This window comes from Panthera onca, chromosome B1 (genome assembly GCF_046562875.1).
Source record: "Panthera onca isolate mPanOnc1 chromosome B1, mPanOnc1 haplotype 2, whole genome shotgun sequence".
Classification (NCBI taxonomy): domain Eukaryota; kingdom Metazoa; phylum Chordata; class Mammalia; order Carnivora; family Felidae; genus Panthera; species Panthera onca.
In genome coordinates this window covers 177,679,441-177,707,310 of record NC_138342.1, presented here as the reverse complement: position 1 = coordinate 177,707,310, position 27,870 = coordinate 177,679,441, and the positions used below count along the sequence as shown (strand labels likewise).

The following is a 27,870-nucleotide window of genomic DNA, read 5'->3' as shown; positions in this document are numbered from 1 at the left end:
AATATTTTTATTATAGTTTAGCATAATTGCTTCAGCTTATCTGATTATCTGTTTTTGTGTAAAGTAAGGTTGCGTGTAAAATCTATATTTTTAAAGCCGCATTGTACTTTGGTATCTAAAATCTCCTGCCATCTGCAGAATCCATATTACATCTTGCTTGGTGAACACCGTAGGTCCCTGCTAAGATTCTAGTACAAGATAATAATTTATGTAAGGTAGACCATCTTACAACTTCATTTGTGCATCACTAATTACTTAATATTAACGTGCCAAGTGCAAAATAGTTTGCAGCTAATTGAGACTCCAGACAGGTACTCAAAAACTGATCTTTCTGTGTTTGTATTTTTAGGTTCTCCTTTCATTAATGCCATTATTCATAAAGGGTTTGATGAGCGACATGCATACATAGGAGGAATGTTTGGTGCCGGGATTTATTTTGCTGAAAACTCCTCCAAAAGCAACCAGTATGTTTATGGAATTGGCGGAGGAACAGGCTGTCCCACGCACAAAGATCGCTCGTGTTATATATGTCACAGGTGAACACCTTGGGTCTTGTATAGTGGTTGCTATCCTCAGGTCACGAACCGGATTAGTTTCTCAGGCTCTGCTGAAGTCACAGGTTATCCTCAGTGTTGATAATGGATCACACGGATTCGGGGTTGGATAGGAATAGCTGATCAGCCTGTGTCCTAAGAAGAGAAACGACAGCACAGCTAACAGCGGGGCTGGGAAAAACCAGGTATCTGCCAACCAGTCATAGGTTATGATGAAGCTCCCTCCAGCTGGACTTGTTCCCTGAGTGTCACTTGCTGAGGTTCAGATTCAGAACAAGAAAAGGTTGAGAATTTTATCTGTCGAAGAACCTTGAGCATTAGACACATTTGAACTAAGACACAACTTCTATAAACAAGTTGAATCTTCAGTTTCCTTCTGATGTTGTAGCAGTGTTTAAGGCAGGATATATAGTCAGCCTTGAGAAGTCTAATTGCAGAATATTAACTTTGGATTTAATAGTAAACAAACGAATATTAGCTTTTTAAATAGAATTTTAAAACTCAAAGTCAAGAGAATAATAGTACACTGTCTCTGAAGTCAGTGAAAAAAATGCCATTCTCTTCCCTGCCATTGGAAAAAATACAAACAAATTATACATCACAGAGGTTGCCGTTGATTGCATTTTTCTTTAACCAGATGGAAAGCCAGGTTAGTTAGAGATCTTATAATTCAGAGGAAAGCTCAAAAAGACCCAGATAGCCTTGAAATACATAGAGTTTTTTACTTTAAAACTTCCTGCCCTCCATTACTTTATGAAAAAATGATAGCCGTCAGCAGTTCTAGGATGGATCCGGTATGTCCAGAAAAAAACCGTCTTTCTATTAAAGCCGCCACGGTTAATAATACACAGAAATTCCCAGGGATACGTAACATGCAAAAACTCTCTGCTGCTGCAAACCTATCCTAAATAAACAATAAAAATGAGCCTAGATGAGCAGTTGCCCATGACAACTAGACACATAGGTTTATGTCTTAGCCAGGATTTCCTAGAAAACAGAGCCTGAAGCAAAAGCTGATGTACTAACACTTTCTTGGCAAGTGCAATACCAGGGAGGCAGGAACGAGGGCACACGAGGAAGTGAGGTGGAGAAGGAGGCAGAGCAAAGACCGTGAGATGCATCAGTGAGTTGGCCTGTTTCATAATGAGCGCAGGTGGTCGCTGAGTCCGTGAGACGTCTTCAGAGAGGCTGTGTGAACTCCTGCATCTCAGAATAGGACATCATGGGAAGATACAGAGGAATTTGTCTGCTGGCCCTTGTCTGGCACTGTCACTAGTTGCCCCACGGGACATCGCTATCCCTGTGTCTGGGGCTGTTGCGTCTGCAGAATGCGGCACAGCACGCAAAGCTGGCGAGTGAGCAAGCAGAAGCCAGTACCCTCCACCTGTCCGTCTGCAGCCCACCGCTTCGTGGGCCGGTCCTGCGTTTTCTCCTGCCTCCACAGCTCCAGGGAAGTCCGGGGCAGGAAGCAGAAGCCAGGAGGCAGGGGCCTGTCAGGTCAAGCTCTGCGTGACCTAAGCACTGAGAATAGCCATGGCAGTGGGCGGGCAAGGTCCAGTGACCCCCAAGTGCCGCCATAATGTGAAATGGGGCTCAAACATCTCCCTCTAATACAGAGCCAAACCTTTTCCTCTGGGACCTGCGGGAGATGCAGCCGGTACTGAGCCAGCACCCCACAGGGTCATCAGTAACATCATGCTGAAAAAGCAAACCCAGGCAGGACCCAGTTAGACTGGGTCTGGCACAGTTTGGGCTCAAAATAATATCTCTGGTTGGTTATAATGCAGAGATCATACTGTGTAACTAAAAACAAACCATTTGACTGAATACTGTTTTACACATTTAACAGTGTGACCAGTCTCACTGACTGAAGTGTTGATAGTGTATATTAAAGGTTCGCAAATGTTTATTTTAAAGGGCCACGTAATAAATACTTGTGGCTTCACGGGCTATATGATCCCTGTCACAGTGACTCCCCTCTGCCCTTATACTGCAAAAGCAGCCACAGATGACATGTAAATAAATGTGCAGCTGTGTTCCAATAAAACTTTATTTACAAAAACAGGTGGCCGACTAGATTTAGCCCATAGGCCGTAGCGTCTCAACCCCTAGTTTATATAGTACACCTTCTTCCCAGTCAGCCTTTCGTGTTCTCTGTAATATTTAACATCTACCCCAATTGGTGTTTCTCCCAAGTAGGAGGATTCCTAGACATACATTTAAGCTAAGTAGTTTTGTATATGATCCACTTTTATTATTATTTATTTCATCCTTGTTTTTACTTCTTCATAATGAGTAAACCCAGCCTTAATTTCAGATGCATCTGCCCTCTGTTTATTTGCTTCAGTTTCCTCCTTTTCATCCTCTTAGAACTCAGTTTTTGCTAGTATTTCTCTTGTCCCGCTAGTCAAAACTCACCAGGGATTAGCTGTCATTGGTTGTGTAACTAACTATTGAGCCTGCTGACTGTTTATAGTAAATCAGTTATCACCTCCCATCCCATTCCTACTTATATTTGAAAGTGACATTTTAAACTAGCTTGCCTTGTGTGAAATAGTTTTTATAAAATCAACAAATATAACAATTTTATCACTCTAAGATTGAGTGCCTCCTTCAAAGCATCACTTTCCTTTCTTTCCTTTTCTTCTTTAGACAAATGCTTTTCTGTAGAGTGACCCTTGGCAAATCCTTTCTGCAATTCAGCACCATGAAAATGGCTCATGCCCCTCCAGGACATCACTCAGTGATCGGGAGACCAAGTGTGAACGGGCTGGCATATGCTGAATATGTCATCTACAGAGGTGAACAGGTATGGTATTCGTTAGATAAGCATAACTGAGCCGCTAAAATGTTGGTGCGAGGAGAACTAAGACCAGCTTCTGTTTAGAGAATTTTCCTTTTTTTAAAAAAAAAAAAAATATTGTATTTATTTTAGAATTTTTACTACCTTTTTTTTAATTTGGGGGGGGGCGGTCAGAGAAAGAGGGAGAGAGAGAGAATTCCAAACAAGCCTCACACTCACGCTCAGCGCAGAGCACTACACGGGGCTCGATCCCACCACCATGAGATCGTGACTCGAGCTGAAGCCAAGAGTCAGACACTTAACCGACTGAGTCACCCAGGTGCCCCTAAAGAATTTTCCTGATGGATGTCCTTGCCATAGGCTGGTCACAGGAGTTGAATCTCTATATTTCTGATCATGGCACTTAACATAGGACAATAGTTTTGTGAGTTGTAAAGCTACATTAAATTCTGCCGACTGCCTGAGGCTCCAAAGTAAAATTGTCAACAAAGCAGGAAAACTTCCTGTCATTTTTCAACCAAGTCCCTAACTCTCACAGTACTGCTAAATGCCTACCGATTTGTCTAAAAACAAAGATCAGTTTGTCTGAACTTCATTGAATTCCAAGTGGATACCTTAACTACTCTGATGGAGAAGAGGAAAAACAAAATGGAGAAAGGAGAAATTAAGTACAAGTAACATATGAGAACAGTATTATATGCCATCAGTCGTGGGCCACAAATCCTGAACTCCATTTAGTAGACATGTTGATTGTGGGGATATGGGCAAAGCAATGAAACGCCTTTAGGTGCATTGTAGGATTGAACAAATGAGTAAATGTGTTGATGTTTGATTTGGGACCTGGGATTCTCATGGTGGAAGAAGGGACATAAAAAATGCAATAGGGGGGATGGTAAGAATGACTCTGTAGAGATGGACTGAAATTGGAGGTATCGATAGGAACTCATTATTTCTAATGTATGTATGTGCATTAGTAAATCCATGTTATGTGTCGGTATATGGGTAAGAGTATATGTAAGCGTATATGAGCATATATTCACATATATTTCTTAGCACTGTCTGCTGAAAACAAGAAAACCTCAATAGCAGTGAACATACTCAGACCTAGACCTTGGTCTCTAATACCATTCCCCACTTAAAGGAACCCGGCGTCTCTGGAGAAGCAGCTAATTCCAGGGCTGAAGCAGAATAGGAACAAGTGAGCCTGGACCATCCTGTTATGCCAGAAAGGAATGAAGTGGTGAGGGCATGTCACAAGGACACAGGGCCAGCATGAAGGGGCTCCCACTGGCCAAATCTGGAACAGTTGGAATACCAAAATAAGTACAGTAATAAATTTTAAGCCACTGGGAAAAATAGGAATTCATGACTCTATACTGATAACAAATAGGTAAGTAAATAAATGAAGGGGCAAAGAAGGTTTTGCTTACAGTAGAAAGCCAAGGGCAGATGAGGACATGTGGAGGGAGGATTTGGAAAGTCATCATCCTGAGACCACTGTGGCAAGAATCATAAGTGGATGCTAAATCTAGGAGATAATTTTGATAAGAAAAATGATATTTGCATGGTGTTCTTATTAACTACAAAGGAGAAATAAACAGTAATGATACATTGGAGAAAGGGGGCCAGCACCTTGACCAGATGACCGAAATTAACATCACTAATGAGGGACAGACAGAAATAGAGTGGGCCTCCAGATATATTCTGAGAAGGGCACATCCTCTATGCAGTATTCTAGCCAAGAATGCATAACCCTGGTCTAATCAAAATGAGGAATGTTCTAATAAAACAAATATAGGAATGGAGCACCTGGGTGGCCCTTTCAGTTAACTGTCCAACTCTTGATTTTGGCTCACATCATGATCTCACAGTATGGAAGACTGAGCCCCACATTAGGCTCTGTGTGCTGATAGCACACAGCCTGCTTGGGATTCTCTCCCTCTGTCTATGCCCCGCCCCTGCTCATGGTGTGTGCTCTCTGTCTCAAAATAAAGAAATAAAGTTTCTATTAAAATGTGGGAAGATTAGATTCTTTAGAAATGTAAATATGATAAAAGAGAAAGGCTTTAGAAACTTTCCAGATTAGGGGCGCCTGGGTGGCTCAGTCAAAGGTTCAACTTTGACTCAGGTCATGATCTCACAGTTCGTGGATTCAGGCCCCCCTGTCGGGCTCTGTGCTGACAGCTCAGAGCCTGGAGCCTGCTTCGGATTCTGTGTCTCCCTCTCTCTCTGCTCCTCCCCTGCTCACGCTCTGTCTCTCTCTCTTTCTCTCAAAAATAAATAAACACTTAAAGAAAATTTTTTTAATAAAAAAAAAACTTTCCAGATTAAATGAAACCCAAGAGATAGGACAACTAACTTAAGGTCTTTCCCCCAAGTTGGATCTGGTATTGGAAGAGAAACAGCATCATTAAATCCACTGATGGGGTGCCTAGATGGCTCGGTTGGTTCAGCATGTGACTCTTGATCTCTCGGCTCAGGTCAGGATCTCACAGTTCTTGAGTTTGAGCCCTGTGTTGGTCTCTGCATTGATGGTGCAGAGCCTGCTTGGGATTCTCTCTCTCCCTCCCTCTCTCTCTCTGCCCCTCCCCCACTCTATCACACTCTCTCAAAAATAAATTAAACTTTTTAAAAAATCAACCAAGACCATTGGAATATGAAGGATAGGTATTAAAGTATTAGCATAAAATTATACTGTTGATCCTGTGCTTCTGTAAGAGAGTATCCCTATTCTTAGGAAATAAATACTGGCATATTTAGGGGTGAAGAACTATGATGATATATAGAACTTACTCTCAAATGGTTCAAAAAAAATATGGGTGTGTGTGTCTGTCTCCCTAGTACATATAGAGGTTGGGGAGAGTGTACATGACAAGGCAAAGGGGTAAATAAAAGCTTATTTTATGGATATGGGTAATGCGTGTACAGGTGTTTTGGTGACATTTTAATTTTTTCAATTTAATATGTAAGTTTGCATTTGTTTCCAAATAAAAAGTTTAAAAACTGCCAAAGAACAAATTTGTCAAAATTTTCTGTGTAAATCAGAGAGGAAAATACTTTCACTTTGATCCAGTAATTCCACTTCTAGAAATTTGTATTCAATATAATAAATGATGACCACCACCAAAAAAAAAACAAGCCCACAAAACCATATAAGGATGTTCATCACTGTCTTGATTACCATAATGAAAAATTTAAATTGCCTAAATATTCAACAAGGAGAATGATTAAATAGGTGTTAGTATATTTATATGCCTGTGAGTTTAAAAAAATACATTTACGTGATTTATGTTAAATGGAGTCAACCCCAAAACTTAAGGGTATTGAGATTATAGGTGATTTCAGTGGTCTTCACCATACACTTTTCAAGAAAGTTACCTATGGTAAAAATAATGTATTTCATATTTGGGTGTAAAGAAATAATAAGGGCTACTTCAAAAATAATAGGTTTACATTTCTGATATTTGCTGATCAATCATCATTTCCTGAGTAATTTGGCTTGATAACTTGTTTACAATCTGTTGCTAAAAGAATTTTAGAGAATGATATAGTCCAAGTCTATTTGAAAGAAAAAAAGTCCCTTCAACAATGAAACGCAGGTAATAGTTGTTTTATTTCAAGGCATACTTGCCCACATGGATATTGTTAAATTATTGTCTAGTAATTGAGTCATTTTCCGTTTCCATTTTGGCATTTCTCCTAAAGTTTGGGTGAAGTTTTCCATTGGTAACTTTATTTCATTTCTCTTTGTTATACCTTAAATCATCCTTCACCCTTAGTACTAACACTTTCAAGAACACACAAATGTTTTATTCAGAGGGTTGATTTAAGGAGTATCATTCATCATTGGTGAGATTGTTTCTTTCTTTAGAATTGAAAAGATATGTTCAAAATTATGCTTGGAAGAAAAGTGGTTCTGATTTTAGTATATGGCTGGACTCAAAATGTCAGGAGTATTTTTGTATGTTGTACTTTAAGCATCACATTAAATTAGACATAAAGGAGAGGTATTCTCTGGCCATTGGTTGCTACAGAGATTAGCCTTTATTTTACTGAAATGACACGAACAATGTAGTTATTTAACCTGGAAAGTAGAAAATTGTACAATAATTTATAGCATGATTTTCAAATATATAAGGTTATTCAAGAGACCATGATTCTTCTTCATCCCTGTGAAGAATAAACTGAAAGCATTTGAGTTTAGATAACAGTAGGGATCTGGGTTAAGTAATGGTTCCCGAAAGTCAGTTAGGACTTCCTGGAAGTCAGTTCCTGAAAGTCAGTTACCAAAGTGGTTGTTGAATTTTTTCTTACAGGAACTTAAAAAAAAAAAAGGACATTCCACGCTTTTATAACCAGCATGGATATAAAGTGACTTGACAGGAAGTAACACTCAGTGGTTGATCCTGCGCCCTTCTGCTCCTGCGGTTAAATAATTCCCTTGTCTTAAATCCCTCTGGACTTGAATGTCTGTAATCAGCCTGTACACACAAACAGTGCGGTAGCCTAACCACTAGGAACCAGGGCCCTTAATCATTCATACCACTGGAGTCTTAGAATCTGCCTAAAATTTACATGTGAGAGGGCTCTCCTTAAATAGTGCACCACCAAAATGTAAACACTAGCATTACCAACTCCTTTGCTTCAGCAGCTTTTCTGCAAGCAAAACGAATGTGTCACACAAGGTATGGTAGATACTAAATTTCACTGGGACAAAAAGAAGTAGGAGTGTGCTTCACACTCATTTTTGACACTGGGCACATGCCAGTGTGGGTTGTTTTTGAATCCTTCTTTTTCTGGGTCTGACTTACCTTCCCAAGCAAGACTGGAAGCTTCTTGACAGCAAAGGACCTTATCTCACCGCAGAGTACTTTATACATAGAGATGCTCAATACATGTATATTGGTGGTGAATAAATACTTTTCTTGACCATTTAACCATCTAGTTGGCTGGGCAGTTTGTCCATTTCTCCAGCGGTATTTGAGCTTTCCTAGAGTTTTTCGATTCCTAGAGTTTTATTCTAACTCTAGAATTAGGAGACTAGCTGACCTAGCCTGTTTTAGTAACTAATTGACTAAAATATCATTTCAAGAATTAAGCAGTGTTCAAATCATAATAAAATAAGACTACAAACTTTTTAGTTATTGAAGCTTCAGACTGGAAAGTCAGGAAAGATGAAGATTGTTAATTGTGTTATTCCAACTAGAGGTACTAAGATAGAAACCATTGCTGTTTTTACATCAAATCGGAGCAGACTAGAATTTTGGGAAACATATTATGAGTGATAGTGTTTCCTTACACATGTACACAGTTATAACTTTTAAAAACACATTTACATTTTTTATTCTTTTTATTCTTGCTGAGACCCCCTCAGGAGGGGTCTTTTTTTAAGTGTTTATCCTTATGTCTTTAATAAATCATGATAATAATGTTAATAGTGACAATTTACACATACCAGATTCTTAGTCGGCCAAACCTATTCTAAGATCTTTGCATTTAATGCTTACAAAAATCTTAGTATTATTACCGTTCCCCTGTATAGATGAGGAAAGTGGAGGCAAAGACCTGTAACAGTTTCTGCCTCCTAAAAATCAGATGTGAAATTAGAAATAATCCAGTCGGGGCGCCTGGGTGGCGCAGTCGGTTAAGCGTCCGACTTCAGCCAGGTCACGATCTCGCGGTCCGTGAGTTCGAGCCCCGCGTCAGGCTCTGGGCTGATGGCTCGGAGCCTGGAGCCTGTTTCCGATTCTGTGTCTCCCTCTCTCTCTGCCCCTCCCCCGTTCATGCTCTGTCTCTCTCTGTCCCAAAAATAAATAAAAAACGTTGAAAAAAAAAATTAAAAAAAAAAAAAAAAAAAAGAAATAATCCAGTCAGTCAATCGCATGTTTATTTCTGCATTTTAAATATTCAACAGTGCAGGTTTTTTTCTGGTTTATCCACTGTATTCTCTATGCTGCACTTTTCACCCCCACAACTTACTTAAATAACTAGAATTTTGTACCTCTTAATGCCTGTCACCTGTTTCTCCCATCCCCTCACCTCCTTCCCATCTGGCAACCACCAATTTGTTCTCTGCATTTGTGAGGCTGGGTTGGTTTGTTTGTTCATTCGTTTGTTTGTTTGTTTCAGGGTTTTTTGTTTAAGTTTTTATCTAAATGTCAATTAACATACAGCATAATATTAGTTTCAGGTGCACAGTATAGTGACTCAGCATTTCCATACAACACCCAGTGCTCATCACGACAAGTGCTCTCCTTAATCCCCATCACCTATTTCGCCCATCCCCCCACCCACTGCCCCTCTGTAACCATCTGTTCTCTATAGTTAAGGGTCTGTTTCTTGGTTTGCCTCTGTCTTTTTTTTCCCTTTGCTCATTCGTTTTGTTTCTTAAGTTCCACATACGAGTGAAATCCTATGGTATCTGTCTTTCTCTGACTGACTTATTTCATTTTAGCATTATGCTCTCAAGTCCCATCCATGTCGTTGCAAATGGCAAGCTTTCATTCTTTTTTATGGCCGAGTAATATTCCATCGTGTATGCATACAACACTTCTTGTTTATCCATTCATCAGCCAGTAGACACTTGGGCTGTTTCCCTATCTTGGCTATTGTAAATAATACTGTTGTAAACATAGGGGTGCATATATCCCTTTGAATTACTGTTTTGTGTTCTTTGGATAAATACCCAGTAGTGTGATTGCTAGATCATAGCATAGTACTTTTTTTTTAATTTTTTGAGGAACCTCCGTACTGTCTTCCACAGTGGCTGCACCAGTTTGCATTCCCACCAACAGTGCATGACGGTTCCTTTTTCTCCATATCCTCGCCAACACCTGTTGTTTCTTATGTTCTTGATCCTAGCCATTCTGACAGGTACAAGGTGATATCTCATTATAGTTTTTGTTTGCATTTCCCTGATGACAAGTGATAATGAACATCTTTTCACATGTCTGTTGGCCATCTGGATGTCTCTTCTTTGGACAAATGTCTGTTCATGTCTTTTGCCTATTTTTTAAATTGGATTATTTGGTTTTGGGGTGTTGAGTTGCATGTTTTTTATGTATTTTGAATACTGACCCTTTATCAGCTATGTCATTTGCAAATATCTTCTCCCAGTCCATAGGTTGCCTTTTGGTTTATTGATTGTTTCTTCACTGTGCAGAAACTTCTTAGTCCCAGCAGTTCATTTTTGCCTTTGTTTCCCTTGCCTCAGGGGACAGATCTAGAAAAAAATTGCTATGGCCAATGTCAGAAAAATTATTGCCTGTGCTCCCTTCTAAGATTTTTATGATTTCAGGTCTCACATTTAGGTCGTTAATCCATTTTGAATTTTATTTTTGTGTATGGTATAAGAAAGTGGTTCAGTTTCATTTTTTTGCATGTTACTGTCTAGTTTTCCCAATACTGTTTACTGAAGAGACTACCTTTTTCCCATTGGATATTCTTTCCTGCTTTGTTGAAGATTAATTGACCATATAATTGTGGCTTTATTTCTGGGTTTTCTGATCTGTTCCACTGATTGGTATGTCTGGTTTTGTGCTGGTAGCATACTGTTTTGGTTACTACAGCTTTGTAATATAGCTTGAAGTCTGTGATGCCTCCAGCTTTGCTTTGCTTTGCTTTTTCAAGATTGCTTTGACTATTCAGGGTCTTTTGTGGTTCCATACGAATGCTAGGATTGTTTGTTCTAGTTCTGTGAAAAATGTTGGTGATATTTTGATAGGGATTGCATTAAATGTGTGGATTGCTTTGGGTCGGATAGACATCTTAACAATATTTGTTCTTCGTATCCATGAGCATGGAATGTCTTTCCATTTCTTTTTGTTGTCTTCAGTTTCTTTTACCAGCATTTCATAGATTTCAGAATACAGGTCTTTCACCTGTTTGGTTACAAGCTGGATTCCTAGGGATCTTATTATTTTTGGTGCAATTATAAATGGGACTGTTTTCTTAATTTCCCTTTCTGCTGCTTCATTATTGGAGTATAAAAATGCAACAGATTTCTGTACATTGATTTTGTATCCTGCAACTTTACTGAATTCATTTATCAATTCTAGCAGTTTGGGGTGGAGTCTAGGGTTTTCTAAATATAGATTAGTATAGAATGTAGCATAATATGTCATCTGCAAATAGTGGAAGTTTACTTGTTCATTGCCAATTAGATGCCTCTGATTTCTTTGTGTTGTCTGATTGCTGTGGCTAGGACTTCCAGTACTATGTTGAATAAGTGGAAAGAGCAGATATCCTTGTCTTGTTCCTGATCGTATGGGGAAAGCTCTCAGTTTTTCCCCATTGGGGATGATATCAGCTGTGGGCTTTTCATATCTGGCCTTTTTTATGTTGCTGTATGTTCCCTCTAAACCTACTTTGTTGAGGGATTTTATCATAAATGGATGTTGTATTCTATCAAATGCTTTTTCTGCATCTATCGAAATGAGTATATGGTTCCTACCCTTTCTCTTATTAGTGTGATGGATCACACTGATTGATTTGTGAATATTAATACCCTTGCAACCCAGGAATAAATCCCACTTAATTGTGGTGAATGACTTTTATAATGTATTGTTGGCTTTGGTTTGCTAGCATTTTCTTGTGTTTGTTTTGTTTTGTTTTTTAGATTCCGTATAAGTGAAAGCATGTGGTATTTGTCTTTCTCTGCCTGACTTACTTCACTCCAGAAATACCCTCTGAGGCCATCCATATTGTCACTAATGGCAAGATCTCATTTTTTTCAATGGCTGAGTCATATTCCATTACACACACACACACACACACACACACACACACACACCACCTTCCTTATCCATTGGTCTACCGATGGATGCTTAAGTTGCTTCTGTCTTGGCTACTGTAAATAATGCTGCAGTGAACATAGATGGTCATGTATCTTTTTGAAAGTCCAGTTTTTTTTATCTTTTTTTTTATATTATTCCATATCTGTATACAAGTAATTTGTAAGTCAGCATTCAGCAAATTATTTTTGGGCCCCAAAACATTTACCTCACCAAAGAGTAGTAGTTTGCAGGCCCAGACCTCTCTGAAATACTGCATCCAGCTGTGTCATTATATTTAGGGTTGAAGAACTCCTATGTAGTACACATACTACAAGGGGGTTTTGCCCCCCACTCAGTTGTCTGGTGAAGGTTTGTAACAACTTCCCCTAAGAAGTACCCTTTCCATTCCAGATCCTGAGCCTTTCATTTTATGTACTGCAAGAAAAAGAGACAAAAGAGACTATATGGGGTGGAGGGCCTAAATCTGAACCATTATGTTACCTTTCATTAGTCACCTTTTAAACATTGTCTCCAAACTGTTGCCTCTACATTACTGGTGACTCCACAAGCCTCATTCTTCCTGCTTCTAGTTCAGTAGGTTCTATTTGTCATTAATTAATTTGAAATTAGTTTGAAATCGGTTCAGCCAAATTACTTTTTCATTTAACAAACTTCTTAAACACATGCTGTGTGACAGCACCACGTTAGATGAGGTGAGAGAGATTATCTCCTGCCTTAGCTTTCCCATTAATGCCATGTGCATGACAGGTGAATGCAGCACTTTAAAGTACTCAAAGTAGAAATAACATTAAAACCATTCTCTCGATTATAGGGTCTAGATACGTTTATGTACAAGATACAGGTAGATCGTGTATGTTTGGAGCGGGCGGTGGGGGGGGCAGGTTTAGACACCTGTTGATTGGCTGGTCTTTGCAGGCTTTGGGTATGTATAGAATATTGATGATGATCAACAGCCTCTGAGACATCCACTTAATATCTTACCTGCCACAGGAGTGATTTGTTTTCTTCCGGTCCTTTGCAGGCCTACCCAGAGTATCTCATCACATACCAGATCATGAAGCCAGAAGCTCCTTCGCAAACCGCCACAGCCGCGGAGCAGAAGACCTAGTGAAGGCCCCCAGGGAAAAACCAGATCGGATTTAAACTTGGGACTGGATTACAGTGGATTGTTTCCAACAAAATCAATATTCCGTAAATCCCTGACAGCCTAGAAATAAGCTGTTTGTCTTTTATAAAGCATTGCTATAGTGATGAATATAGTATGAGTAACTGATAAATACTCAACTGCTACTGTTCCCTTTGAGGAAATGTTTACAGGGGCGGCCTTTTAACATATCTCAGGCTCATTTGCATTGCAATTGTCCATTTCTAAAACAAGATTGCTTTGATCTGGGCTTGGAAATGGAGAAACAAAACATACTTTCCCAAATTTCACAATTTACACACTACGTTTGCTTTGTTACATATGGCACGTGTATGCAACAAATAACTATGTCAGGCTCATTTTAAATGTTTTATAAACATGCATCATTCTTTTTTTTTTTTCCTTTTCCTTTTTTTTTTTTTTTTTTTTTTTTTTTTTTTGGTATGTGTTTTTGTTTACTTTGAAAATGAGCCAGAGCCTTCTCGAGGATATTTTGCACAAAGTCACACTGACTAAAATCATTAGCAATGCAACATGAGCTTCTGGCTGAGCAAGACTTAGTTTCCCCTTTTTTTTTTTCACTCTGATCTATTTTGTATCTGTACTTCGTATCATTGTAAATCGGGTGGGGAAGGAAAAACATCAGGTTTTAGTTTCCTTTTATGACTTGGCCAGTCTTACAAGGGAAAGGCACACAGGTCAAACTGACTTAGGAGCTCGCTAGCCCAGAAAAGTGGAAGCTGCTGTGGGCCCCTGCTCTTCCCATTCCAGCCTGCCTTCGAGGTGTTGGGAGGGGGGCTAGTGCGGAGACCTCCGAAGAGCGCAGCCGGGGAAAGTGGGGGGGGGGGGGGGGGATGTGTGATGTGTCTCGGAGCTCAGGAAACACCACGGGACGGTGTGGGGGACCCCACTGACGCGTGGGAGGAGCACGTGGTTGCAGGATACCGTCGTAGGAAAGGCTCGCAGGGCCTCCTCCAAGAAAAAGTACGTCTCTTCGCCTAATCCGGACCGCCGGAAGAGTCACCCCCGAAATTAGCTGCCTTATTTCCAAATTGAGTGGAATTATTGTACTCTATTAGAGTCACAAAAATCTTCACGGTTTCTCCAGTTCAAAAAGCTAAAGTTCACATCGTCTTTAGTAGATAGATGTGCAGGGACTTTTGTGTTTACTCCAGATTGGGGCTTATTTTGAGTGAGGTGCTTCAGATAGTTTATAGAGGTCCCTGCACTACGTTTCCGAACCGTTTCTTCAAACTTCTTAACAGACAAGGAGAACAAAAACTGAAACCAAAGCTCTTTTCGGTTATTTTTATAAATGAAGGTGGAGAAATACTATACTGTTTCTGCAGGAAGTTACTACTTTGTTTTGCATGTTTTAATCAATATTTGCCCGGTGCACATCAATGCTCGTAAAAGATTACCCATTCCAGTTTTTACACTCGCCCTTTTCACCCGAACTGAATATCGAATTGACTACGTTAACTCACTTACTTTGACACGCTGTGCATCTTCTCAGCTTTGAAGCAAAAGTAACATAAATGTGGTTAGGAAAAAAAAGAAAAGGAGAAACAGTGTGACAACAAACTTGCCGTTTCAACTTCAATTTCTGAAAACCGATTTATTTTTTAATGCAGGCTGATTAAGCTGTGACCTCATTTACTCTCCTAAAGGAAAATAAAATGGTTACATGCAAAAATTCTAGAATAGGCTCTTAAAGTATACACTTAGCTTTCTTTTTGGCTGAGTCCAGTGCTAGAACTAGGCATCGGGAACTAGTTTGAGTTTTATAGCAGAATCTTGCATGGGTCCTCAAAATGAAATCAAGAATTAGCCTCAGTTGTTGCTTCTATTGAAGTTTTAGTGACCCAAGCTGGGTGTTCGTGTCTTGGCTACCTGTGTAATAGCACTAGAATTCCATACGAAGCTTCCGAGTTTAATATTTGTCAAGAAGGCTTTTTTCCTCCTTTCCTTCTTTTTTGCCGTGTGTAACAATGGGTTGAAGGAATGGCATCTGTATTGTTTTCAGTAGCTGTGAAAGTGTATAATACTTGCCTCCCCACTTAGAAATAGTTTAAACTGGTAAACACAGCTGTGATTTTTAGTTCAGTAAAAGGGTTAATATGGTATAGATCTCAAAAGCTTTATAGCTTTATTAAAAAGATAAGCCACTGCTCAACTGTGGTTATATGTTGTTTCCATCATACTAACTAGATTAATGGATGTGTTAAACTTCAGCCTTACACTTGAGAAGTCCACCTGTGGTTCAGTATCTAACCCGCCGATGTTCTGTATCTGATGTTCCGTGTGCCGAGTAAAGGTACTTGTGTAAGGAAGACATTTGCAGTGCTTCTTGTCTTGTAATGATCCAAGTGCATAGTAGTTGTCGAAAGAATGTGTATGTATTATTCATCTGCCAAGAGAATGGGTTCGTTGATATTTCACAGGAGCCAAATACATCTTTCAAAACTTGAAAACCAAAGGTCATCATGAGTGCCCACAAGCTAGTACCAGTTGGTTACGTTTGGAACTTCCATCCACAGCAGTGTGAAAACCCCTTTGGAATATAAAAGCATGGCATTAACTTAGGCCGAAATCCATTTACTTTTTTGTATACGCACTTCTGTAGGAGCGCTAGCAAGTTGAGGACTTCAGTGTGGCCTCCCCTGAAATGGCCCTTCTGTTTTCCCAAACCAAATGGAAGAGAGAATCTGCACACCTCCACCAGCCTGACTGCAGTTCTAAAGTCAAATCTTCTAGACCTGATGCTTCCAGTTTACTGGGTATTGCCGGCTGGGTTCTTAACTTGTAAGTTAAGTGCTCTAGACACTCTCTCCTTGCACTTGGCCTTCTTCCCTTTTCCTCAGGTTGCTAGTCTGGAATTGAGTAGCTCCAATAGTTACCTGTGACCCCACTCATCTTCCTCCCTTCTTCATCTTGAGTCTTGCAGAAGGAGACTGTGCATATCACGACCAGATCCGGTATGTGGCCTCCTGTGCTCTGCTCCGAAGATCCTGCCAATCTGTTAACAAATGACAGCATGGAAACCAGAGTTTTACTTCTATGCAAAATAATAGCAGTACAACCAGGATTCTTACTTACCTTTTCCTTCTTGGAATTCGGGATTTCTAGCTTTTCAGTAACATAAATAGAATAAGTAATATTAGGATGTTTTCATGACAGCATCCTTGTGCTCCTGGAGCTTACATCAGCGGCTAGATTAATTTCCCTTTGCTCTCAAAATAGCAAAGTGCATTGATGTAGAGAGAGAAATGCCTGAACGTGGCAAATAAAGTAATATAGATTAGTATTCTATTATTGTAGGCTTTATACAAAAAAATAATGCTTCGGTGTGCTCTGGAAGGGCAGCAGTAGAATGCACGAAGTTGCCTGGGTTCTTCTTTATTTCAGTCCACCTGCCAAGTGCACGGGGTTATTGGCCACTGCTCGCCCCCCCTTTCTCAACGTGGGCGCGCGCTGGAATCCTGCAAACAGCCTTGAGAAAAGAAGTGGGTGTGTCCTCGGGCACCTTGCCTCCAGTGTGGCCAGAGCCCCCCTTGTATGAGGATGTGGGATAAGCGGCCTTCTTGCTGTGTTTTTCGTTGGGCAGTTGTCTCCTACAGAGCCATGGACTCCAGTCATGCGGGAAACACTCCAAGCCCACGTTGAGATAGGGTTTCATGTGTCAGAAATTCATTTAAAGACTAAACTCAAACGTGTTCAGTGTCGGTGAGTGACGGAAAAAGGAAAAGAACGTAATTGTGAAGATAATATTTGAGCTTTGGTTGGACACATCTCGCACCTGAACAAGAAATGCTTTTTTTGAAAAACCGCCCTGGAAAGTGAGGCGTCTTCAGATACCTTGTGCATTCTGAAATTAATAGACAATTAAATGTTTCTTCTTAAGAAAAAGCCTTAACTGTGGCAGAAACTTTTTAACCTTTTATAGCCTAATAAATAAGTTAGAATTCCATTTCTCAGTGTTTGAAAGGTGTCAGTCGGGCATGTCTCCGTGTATGTCACACCCATAAAGCTGATTTGATGAGGGTACGTATTTCACAACCGATGCTCCCTTACATAACACGGACTGGATCTAATCAATCCCCCCGATTTCTCGATGCCTGAAATTCCCCGGCGACCAGATATTCTGGTTTAAAGAAGTGCTAGCAGGATTTCAAAACTTAGCATTTGGGGGCGGGGGAGGGGGCAGGGGGCGGCGGAGGGGGACACAGCAGCATCTCACGAAGTGATACCACGTGGAGCCTGAGCGTTCCCCAAGCTGTTTTCTCATCATTTTAAATTATAAGCCATGGTTATGAGTGAAGGGCAGTAGGAAGCTCCAGCTTTTATACCCCATGAGACCAAAGCCGCTCGCCGTGCGACCCATTTTCTACATCCGCCAGAGGTCCCGCCTCCTTTGAAATAACAGCCACGCCGCAGGGGTGTCGCATTTGGGCTCCTCCTTCGTTCATGTTTTCTTTCCCGTGTTACATTGTCACACTCGCCCAGACTTCTCATGCGCCACAATTCAGATTGTTTTGCTACTTTTTCATCTGTTTGTGCATTTCCTCAGGCAGCCCTGAAAGCCCTTTGTTGATTGAGAATGTTTGCAGAGAAACACAGGAAAACTCTGGTAGTGGGGTGTCTCTCACGCTCCCATGCCCCTCCCAAGGTTCAGGATGAGGAGCGAGAACACACAGCAGTACAAGCGGAACCAAACTCTTTGAGGCTAATAGCCTAGACCTAGAGGATGACCTTGACCCTGTAACCATTGTAGTGATTACACAAAATATTTAAGCTCTTCATGTGCATACAATACCTGCTTCTGCTTCCATTGTTTCAACATCACCGGTCTTAGTGGTAGTGGTATTTGTCTTTGATAGCTACAAACTATAAAGGTACTTTTATCAACAAGGTTTCTCAACATTTACAAAACCAGCTTTGAGGAAATCTAAGAGTGTTTCCTGGCAACAGCATTTGGAGTAGTGATCATATGTTCCCATTGTGATGTTGGTCTGTGTGAGTAACCATTGTAGTGACGCCTTGGTTCCTTGGTTCGTTATTGGTGTTGTTTTTTATTTTTAGTCTCTCTGTGACCCACCAGTGGCAGGGGGTTCCAGTCCCCTCGCTTTGCTTTTTTGCCTTTGTCCGTTTGCAGGATTGCCAGATGAAATACGAGGCACCCAGTTACATTTGAATTTGAGGTAAATAATTTTTTAGCTTAAATATGTTTCATGCACTATTTGGCACATATATACAGTAAAAAAAAAAAAAAGTTTCTCATTATCTGAAATTCAAACTTAACTGAGCATCCTGGCTTTTTGCTTTGTTTTATTTTGTTTTACTAAATCTGGCAACCCTATCGATTTGGTCATGGGAAATCGCTTACAGCATGTAAATTCTTCTAGTCTTTACCGTCTTTCCCGTGAAACAGAAGACCTTTTTTCCTTGCCCTCTACTTTCCAAACGAGGGCATCAAGGAACGTCACCTGCCTGCATGGTGGGTTTCTATTTAAGACATCTTTATGATTATATTTAACCTGTAATTGTGCTTTGGCTAAATGTCTAACAGTACTTGTAACTGTTTAATATTCAATAAAAACATTTTTAAAATATACTGTGTATGGACAGCAGTCAGCTCTGGAGTGTCGTCATTTCCCTGCTTGTCCATTTCAGCCTGACCACCCTTAACACGACTGACCTAAAACTGTCAGAATACAAGTAGCTGTTGTTCCTCTCGTCTTCCTGCTCAGATCCGTACTGCAGACGCCTCATCCGCACCTGTAAGCTCGCACGGGAGTGGGTGACGTCCAGCAGCCACGGGAAAAGAAGCACAGGTTCCTTTTAGAAATATCTCTGAAATGAAGGGGCCCGGGCTCTGGCGGCAGACCCACGCCAGCGTCCGGGGCATCTCGGAGGCCCTGCACGACTTCTGTGCCGAGACTCCCTGCCTCCACCACTCCCGGTGTGATACCTTCCAGGTGCAATGGGAAACGCCAAGCACCCGGCACGGTGCCTGGCACGTAGCACTAAGGAAATCATTCCCTTTGCTTCCATCCTCCTCTCTCCATGCCTCGTGGTGCATTACATAGCAAAGTGGAACAAGAGGTCATAAATTAAGTACTTGCAAGCACGCTAATAACCCCACAAATAGCAATAGCTATCACTGAGCCCTTGTGATGAGTCAGGGACTCTATATATACCTTGTCATTAACAATCCTAACAACCGGGGCCCCTGGGTGGCTCAGTCGGTTAAGCGTTCGACTTTGGTTCAGGTCATGATCTCAGGGCTTGTGAGTTCGAGCCCCGCGTCGGGCTCTGTGCTGACAGCTCAGAGCCTGGAGCCTCTTCAGATTCTGTGTCTTTCTCTCTCTCTCTGCCCCTCCCCTGCTCACACACTGTCTCTGTTCTCAAAAATAAACATTAAAAATAAAAAAATAATCCCAACAACCCCACAGAATAGGAATTTTAATCCCCATTTTACACATGAAGAAACAGACTCAGAGAGGTGAAACAGCTTAAATAACTGATGTCCCAGAATTCTTTCCAATATGGACTTTAACACCTGTTGACAGGCACCAAACCTGACTCTTGTCTGAAGCTGGTGTTTAAGCAGGAATGAAACCACCAAGGTGACTCTGCTACATGGTTTTATGTCATCATCTCACGAGAAGATCAGATTCTAAGCGCCCTTGGGCTCCAGTTTCCCCTGTGGTTTTTGCTGATGTTAGAAAACAAATGATAGATTGCTTTTTAAATGTTTCTTTCTGCTACTTCATTATTAGTGTATAGAAAATCAACTGATTTCTGTATGTTAATTTTGTATCCTGCGACGTCACTGAATTCATCCTAATAGTTCTTTGGCAGAGTCTTTCACAATGCCTTTTTAAAATTCAACACCAAAGACACGATCCACAGAAGAAAGAAGTTGATAAGCTAAACTTCATTAAAATTTTTTAAAAACCTCTTTGAAAGATACTGTGGAGAAAATGAGAAGACAAGCCACAGGCTGGGAAAAAATATTTGCAAGAGACACATCTGACAAGACGTACTCCTGTCCAAAGCACGCAAAGGATTCTTAAGAGTCAATATTAAGAAAATGAACGAGCGGAGTAAAACATAGGCCACAGATCTGAACAGACACCTCACCGGAGAAGGTGAACAGATGGCGAGGAAGCGTATGAAAAGACACTCCACATCGTTTGTCATTAGGTGAGCGCAAGCTAAAACAACAAGAAAACATGACACACGTAGAATGGCCGAGATCCCAGACGCGGACAAGAGCAAATGCTGCTGAGGATGTGGAGTGATGGGAACTCTCATCCATTGCTAGTGGGAGCACCAAACAGTACAGCCACTTGGAAAGACAGCTCGGCAACTGTCTCACAAAACTAAACACACTCTTTACCTACAGTCCGGGAATTGTACTCCTTGGTATCTACCCAAAGGAGTGGAAAAGCACGTCCACGCAAAACCCTGCACGCGGGTGCTTATGGCAGCTGTATTCATAACTGCCAAGATTGAAAGTGACCAAGATGTCCTTCAGCAGGCACACGGATAAATAAGCCGTGTCGCACCCAGACAATGGGATGTTATGCAGCACTGAAAAGAAACGGGCTACCAAGCCATGAGAAGATGTGGAGGAACCTTCTTACCACTAAGTGAAAGAAACCAATCTGAAAAGACCGTTCCAACTACATGACATTCTGGGAAAGGCAAAACTATCGAGAGTTAAAAGACCAGTGAATGCCAGGGGTCAGGTGGGAAGAGAGGGATAAATAAGTGGAGCACAGAAAAGTTTTAGAGTAATGAAAATACTCTGTAGGATATCGTGATGCTGGACACGTGTCCCATTTGTCCAAACCCATGAAATGAACAACACCCAGGAGTGAACCCTCATGGAAACTATGGACATTGGCTGACTATGAGGTGTCAACGCAGGCTCATCCACTGTGACAACTGTGCCACTCTGATGGGAAATGCTGAAAATGGGGGGGGAAGCCACATGTGTGGGGACACAATGTATATGGCAAATCTCTGTACCTTCTAGTTTTGCTGTGAATCTAAAACTGCTGTTAAAAATTCAGTCTATTTTTAGAGAGAGAGATGAGGGATAGAAACATGTCCAAGCAAAGGATAGATGGATGATAGATAGATAGATAGATAGATAGATAATAATAGATAATAGATAGATAGATAGATAATAGATAGATAGATAATAGATAATAGATAGATAATAATGATGATAATGATAGATAGATAGATAGATAGATAATGATAGATAGATAGATAGATAGATAATAATAGATAATAGATAGATAATAATGATGATAGATAATAATGATAGATAGATAGATAATGATGATAGATAGATAGATAGATGATAGATGATAGACTTTCTCTTAGTGGAGACAGGAAACCTAGACATGCACATGAATAAATAAATATTAAATAAAATTTGTTAATTTTGACTTCATTCCTCCTTTGACTTCAAGGAGGTGAACAGTATAAACATATTAAAGAATCCTAGACTTTTAATTAATTTGAAACTTGGGAGAATGAAGGGGGAAAGCAAAAAAATTCTTGGTGTTTCCTCCACTTTGGACTCGGAGCCGGATTTTATAGACCGGTGCCCTGAAGCTGAGACCCAGGAAAACAGTGAGGGAAAGAGAGCACTAAGACAGATGAGCTCTTCTCCCACGGGCTCACCAGCACATACAGCACCAATCCGCACGATGCTCGCTTGGGCGGGCCTGAGGGCCCAGCCACAGGGCAAGCGGCTTTGTTCTCTGTCTACATAGCTGTTCAAGTAAGGCAGCATGGTATATACCCTGAAAGCAGGGACTCAAAGAGGTATTTGTTAAAAAAAAAACAAAAAAACTAAGCAAAGATAAATGACAAACGGGAAATGTTTTCAATTCATACTATAGACAAGGGATTAATCTCTTTCATACAGAAAGAGTTTGTGAAAATCTGTAAGCTAAACCAATCAGTTGTGAACACACAGTTCATAGTAAAAAATACAAATGATTCTTGAGTACATAAAAGTATCCAATCTCATAATAAAGAAACGCAAGTTAAAATAAGTAAATTAATGCAATTTACCTACCAGATTAACCCAGGAAGTTTTATGACAGTGTTAGTGAGTGTTTGGGTAAAAAAGCAGTGAGTGGGGGGCAAAATTACATAAATGTGAACACACACTTTCATGTACTTACTTGTATATGCATGGCAGATCTTCTGGGTAAATATGTAAAAATCTGACAACATTGGTAAACATGGGTAAACTGAGGGGCAAGGCAACATAGTTGAGAAGAAGACACTGTTGTATACACATCTGTATTTTCCAGATGTTGATCATCCGTGTGAATAAATTATATAAAGAACTAAAAATTAGGAGTGAATTGGGTTATTTATCTTAGACTTGGAGGGGTTTCCACAATATATTAAGGGAAGCAAGATACAGAACATTGCATATTATATGGTGTTGCTTTTTTAATGAAGCAACTATGAAATAAAATCCTTATATGTACTTACATATAGAGATACATGGTATATATACAATATATCATGATAGCATATAATTCAATACATTATATATGACTGAGCAGGGAGAGCTATGGAAGGACACATGATTGTGTACTATAGTTGTTTGCAGGGTCTGGTGGAAGGTGGGAGGTAAGTCAAAAAGTATTCTTTTTTTTCAATGTTTATTTTAAGAGGGTGCAAGCACGCACGCAAGCAGGGGAGGGGCACACAGAGAGAGAGAGAGAGAGAGAGAATCCCAAGCAGGCTCCAAACTGTCAGCACGATCTCACGAATGACCTGAGCAGAGATCAAAAGATGTGGGTGCTTAACCGACTGAGCCACCCAGGCGCCACACACAGTCGAAAAGTATTCTTTAACAATATGTCTGACATATCTCTGTAACACTGTGTGTGTGAGTGTGTGCATGCGCACACACACGCACCTGCATCTGTCGAACACGGAAGAAACATCGCCCACAAGCCACAAGAAAAACAGAGCTATCATGACTCATCCATGAAATAGGACATCAAAGCACATGTATATTTGCATATATTTTGCACATATGTATATATCCATGCACGCACACCCGCACACATACATAAAAAACATTCACGGAATCTAAGGGTGGTAGCTTCAGAGATAAGGATGTCAGAAGGTTTTGTGCTGTTTAATTTTTTGCTGCGTTTGAATTTTTCAATAAAGCCACTTTGCCGTGGGAAGGAAAAAGGAATAATAATTTATAAAAGCTCCTGTAGCTCGGTAACTCAAGGCCCCTCTAAATTTAGAGTCTGATCTCTACGTGAATTGCTTTGATCTGTTTGGAAACTTAAAGCAGGTGCAGTCATCTTAGCGACGGCAGAAGCCGTGATGGTGATGACAGTGTTGGTGTCTGATTCTGCCAGTGCCTCTGTTATTTTTGCCCGTTTGCTCAGAATGTTGGAAGCGCATGTGTTCAGCTGGAAGGTGGAAATGAAGACGACTGGGGGAAGGGTCTCTCTTTGCTTGTCTCTTGCTGTGTCTGCTCAAAGCAATGGATTAAATTTTTTTTTTAATGTTGATTTATGTTTGAGACAGAGAGAGACAGAGCATGAGCGGGGGAGGGGAAGAGAGAGAGGGAGACACAGAATCCAAAGCGGGCTCCAGGCTCAGAGCTGTCAGCACAGAGCCCGACGCGGGGCCGAAGTCGGACGCTCAACTGACTGAGCCACCCAGGCGCCCCTCAAAGCAATGGATTATACATTAAATGCAGTTACACTGTTGTAAACAAATACCCTGAATCAACATTTGGCCTAATTACAGAATTCAGCCTATACCGTGGGCACATTTCTATGACTTAATGGTCAGGTTTTCTCTGTGATCGAAAGATAAACCTCCAACTATTACTTAAAATTAAAAGAAGGGGGCACGGGGCGCCTGGGTGGTTCAGTTGGTTCAGAGTCTGACTTGACTTGGGCTCAGGCCACGATCTCACAGCTCGTGAGATTGAGCCCCACACGGGGCTCCATGCTGTCAGTGAGGAGCCTGCTTGGGATTCTCTTTCTGCCTCTCTGCTCCTTCCCTGCTTGTTCTCTCTCTCTCTCTCTCTCTCTCTCAAAATGAATAAACATTTTTTAAAGGTGAAGTAAAATGGTAGGTATGGACACGGGACATCTGCAGAGTGTACCATTAAATGAAAAAGTAGGCTGTGGATCAACACGTGCAACCCCACCATCCCCTAGGGCAGGAGGGTCTGACCGCACAAAGACGTTTTCTCAATTCTACTGCTTTGTGTCTTTGCAACTCAAAAGAAGAGTGTGATTACTTGGTTTCTGTGTTCTGGCCCAGTGCCATCCCTGACCTTAGGGGCAGTTAGAGCAAATGGTGAGCTGATCAAATTGAGGGCAGGGCAAGAATAACAGAGAACAACAAGGGGGAAAATCCTGGCTTGACAGTATTATCCTGTCAAATGCACACATTTTACACAATGCGTAAATTAAAGTCTCAAACGGATCGTCCCGAATTGTTCATTTTGGTTATGGAAAGTAAAAGCAGTGGGATGTAGGGCAGAAATATTGAGAAGGAGAAACTTTCCATTTTCCTCATCTGTATTTGTGTTCTTTGAAATTTTTGGCAGTGAGCATATTTCCATATATTAATCATTGAACAGCTTTATTGGGATATAATTTATATGTCACAAAGTTACCCATTTTAGGTGTGCAATTCAGTGATTTTTTAGTAAGTTTACTAAATTTAAGAGTTCTGCAACACCCCATCCCCCCCCCCCCCCCCCCCCCCCCCCCGCCAAAATTGTTGACTCAAGTCAGCTTGGAACTCTGATGGGAGACACGCCTCAAGGTCAAGTTCAGTCTCTTCCCAATGAACTTCCCTAGGGCACCTCACCAGAGCCAGCTCCCTTGGCTATTATTGCTCTGTAAGGCTGGATTCCCTGCTTTCATGAGAGGTCCGGGCCCTGTTTCCAGACCGTCCCAGCTCCCTATTCTGTCTACGCTGATGACAGTGAGGTTCCCGGGACCTCGATGGGACCTTTGCTAATTACTGAGAGATAAAGCCCATGCCACTTAGACCCATGGATCCAGAGGCCGGACAACCTTTAGGGAGCAGATGGTCATGAAATCCCCAATCTCAAGGTAACAGACGACTTTTCTATAATGGCCTCTCCCCCTGAAGGCACATGTTGGAGAAACGGACCTTTTCCTTTTGTTTCCAGCCCCTTTCTGTGCCTCAGCCTGCTTACCCTCTCTCTCTCCTCTCTCCCAGGAAAAGGAGACCCATCTAACTGCTCAGAACTCAGGACAGCCATTTTCCACTGGGTGAGGTCCCTATGCCTCAAGGTGAACACATTTTCCTTGTTATTTCTCCTGCCACAAAGCCCTTCCCTTCTCTGCCAGCAACGAGGACGGTAAGTTGCAGTGGGCCTGGCTCTTTCAGGTTCATGAAGTACGAAGTTGCTGGTCTAAGCTGGGTTGTCTGACTCAGGTCTTGTGTAAGAGCCCATCGTTGGGAGGTGGCAGATGTGTGTCCATTTGGTGGCTGTTACTAGTAACCTCTTGGATGAAAATCCAGTCCAAACCTACCTACCCTCACAGCACTGTATGTGCCCTCAGAGACGCAGGGGAAGGAGTTTTCGCAAGGGCTCACGGGAATGTGTCTGTCCAGAGACCCCTGAGCTACCCTGGTCTGCCTGCCTCAACTGGCTGCCAGACACAATTTCAGTAGCTTTGTATTCTGCTGGAGGAAAACCCAGCACACTCTCTCTAGCCACTTGTTCTCCATCTCATGCACTGGGTTGGTCTCTACGCCCCGCCGTGCAGCGGGGAAGACACCTTGGGTGGACGCAGACGTAAAAAGGTGAACTCTCATGGTGAGGTGGGGGTCTTGAAATCAGTGGTTGCTTCACACCCTCCTACCTGCATTCCCTCCTGGGATTGTACTGTTCGAGCATGTCGTTTTTCGAAGAATGGATTTATCTTGTGATGTTTTCTGGATCAGAAGGGGCCATAGACAGTGTGCGTGGTGGCCGAAAGCTGTTTCAGTCCTGGGAGGAGATCTTAGATGATAAATGTCTCTTGGTTAGGAGCAAAACTTGAGTCTGAGGAGGCCTGACACTGCGTCAACCAAGTAGGGAGGAAGTGACTTCTGAAACCAGATCGTAAAAAGGGGTGTTGACTGGACCACTCGTCTCGTGAGAAATCTGACTGCCCTCAGGAGAGGGCGTGTGTTGGGGGTCCAAGTGACCGTCACAACTGAACTCTAGCTGAGAGCATCGCTGCCAGCCATTTGCGCCATTTTGGAGGCACGGCCTAACCACCTTCGGATGACAGCGGTGCAAGCTGGGACTGGGACCACCTGAGACACGCCGAGGGAGGACTGCTTAGTGGGGCCTTTCCCAAGTTTCTAATCTACAAATTCGTCAGCAAAATAAAGCAGTTATTGGTTTATACAAGGAAGCTCTTGGGGTAAGTTGTCATAGTAACAGTGACAGTAATCCGAAGTCAGGGTCTGGGGGTTGAATGGAAGGGGGAGGGTGGAAGAGACAAAGCTGTATCAGGGATTCCTGAGTGGTAAATCGGACATCACCTGTGGGAGTCTGTAGGGTCTCTGGCTCAGGAGGTCTTAGGTGGGCCCAAGAACCTCTATGTTTTAGATAATCTCCCACAGGAGAGGATATATATAATCCCCATCCCCCCACCTTGCCATTCTCTCCCATCCTGCCCATTTCTGCACATTAGTTCTCCAGGCGAAATCAGAATCATTTTCCCATGTTCCTTACAAATCCTGTAGGTGTTGTGAGATCACATTAAATGTATAACTTACAGGGGCACCTGGGTGGCTCAGGCGGTTGAGCGGCCGACTCCGGCTCAGGTCGTGATCTCGCCCTCCGTGAGAGTCCGAGCCCTGCGTCGGGCTCTGTGCTGACAGCTCAGAGCCTGGAGCCTGCTTCCGATTCTGTGTCTCCCTCCCTCTCTGCCCCTCCCCCACTCATGCTCTGTCTCTCTCTCTCTCTCTCTCTCAGAAATAAACATTTTTAAAAATGTATAATTTATAGAGAAATATTTTTTCCAGTATTAAGTCTGTTTATCTGAGAGCATAGTATGTCTTTTACTTTTTTCACGTGTTCTTAGAAACCCCTTGGTAGGGCTGTACTATGTCCATTATATAGGTCTTGCCTATGTCTGGTAAAGTTTATTTTAGCCATTTCATCTTTTTTTTTTCTTTTTCGAAGTCTATTTATTTATTTATTTAGAGAAAAGCAGTGGGGGAGGGGCGGGGGGGCAGAGGAGCTGAAGCAGGCTCTGTGCTGTCAGCACAGAGCCCGACGTGGGGCTCAAACTCATGAACCATGAGGTCATGACCTGAGCCGACGTTGGATGCTTAACCCACTGAGCCACCCAGGTGCCCTGTAGGCATTTCATCTGTAAGTTATACTGTAAATGGGATCGACTACCATCTTAACTGTTGATGGATATGTTCACATAGCAGCACCTATTGCTTTTTTCATGTTAATTTTACCATCAAGTGCTTACTGAATTTTCTTCTGATCATCTCTTA

General features: G+C 41.6%; 1 protein-coding gene across 1 annotated transcript in view; it reads left to right on the top strand.

Annotated features, from left to right (window-relative positions):
* The window catches only part of TNKS (tankyrase), a 215,657-nt gene extending 196,749 nt beyond the window's left edge, over positions 1 to 18,908 (top strand). Inside the window, exons 25-27 of the mRNA XM_060653141.3 lie at positions 350 to 536; positions 3,207 to 3,363; positions 13,174 to 18,908. Coding sequence (XP_060509124.1) covers positions 350 to 536; positions 3,207 to 3,363; positions 13,174 to 13,260 — 431 coding nt within the window. The 3' untranslated portion in view covers positions 13,261 to 18,908. The remainder of the gene's footprint in view (positions 1 to 349; positions 537 to 3,206; positions 3,364 to 13,173) is intronic.
* The last annotated feature ends 8,962 nt before the right edge of the window (positions 18,909 to 27,870 follow it).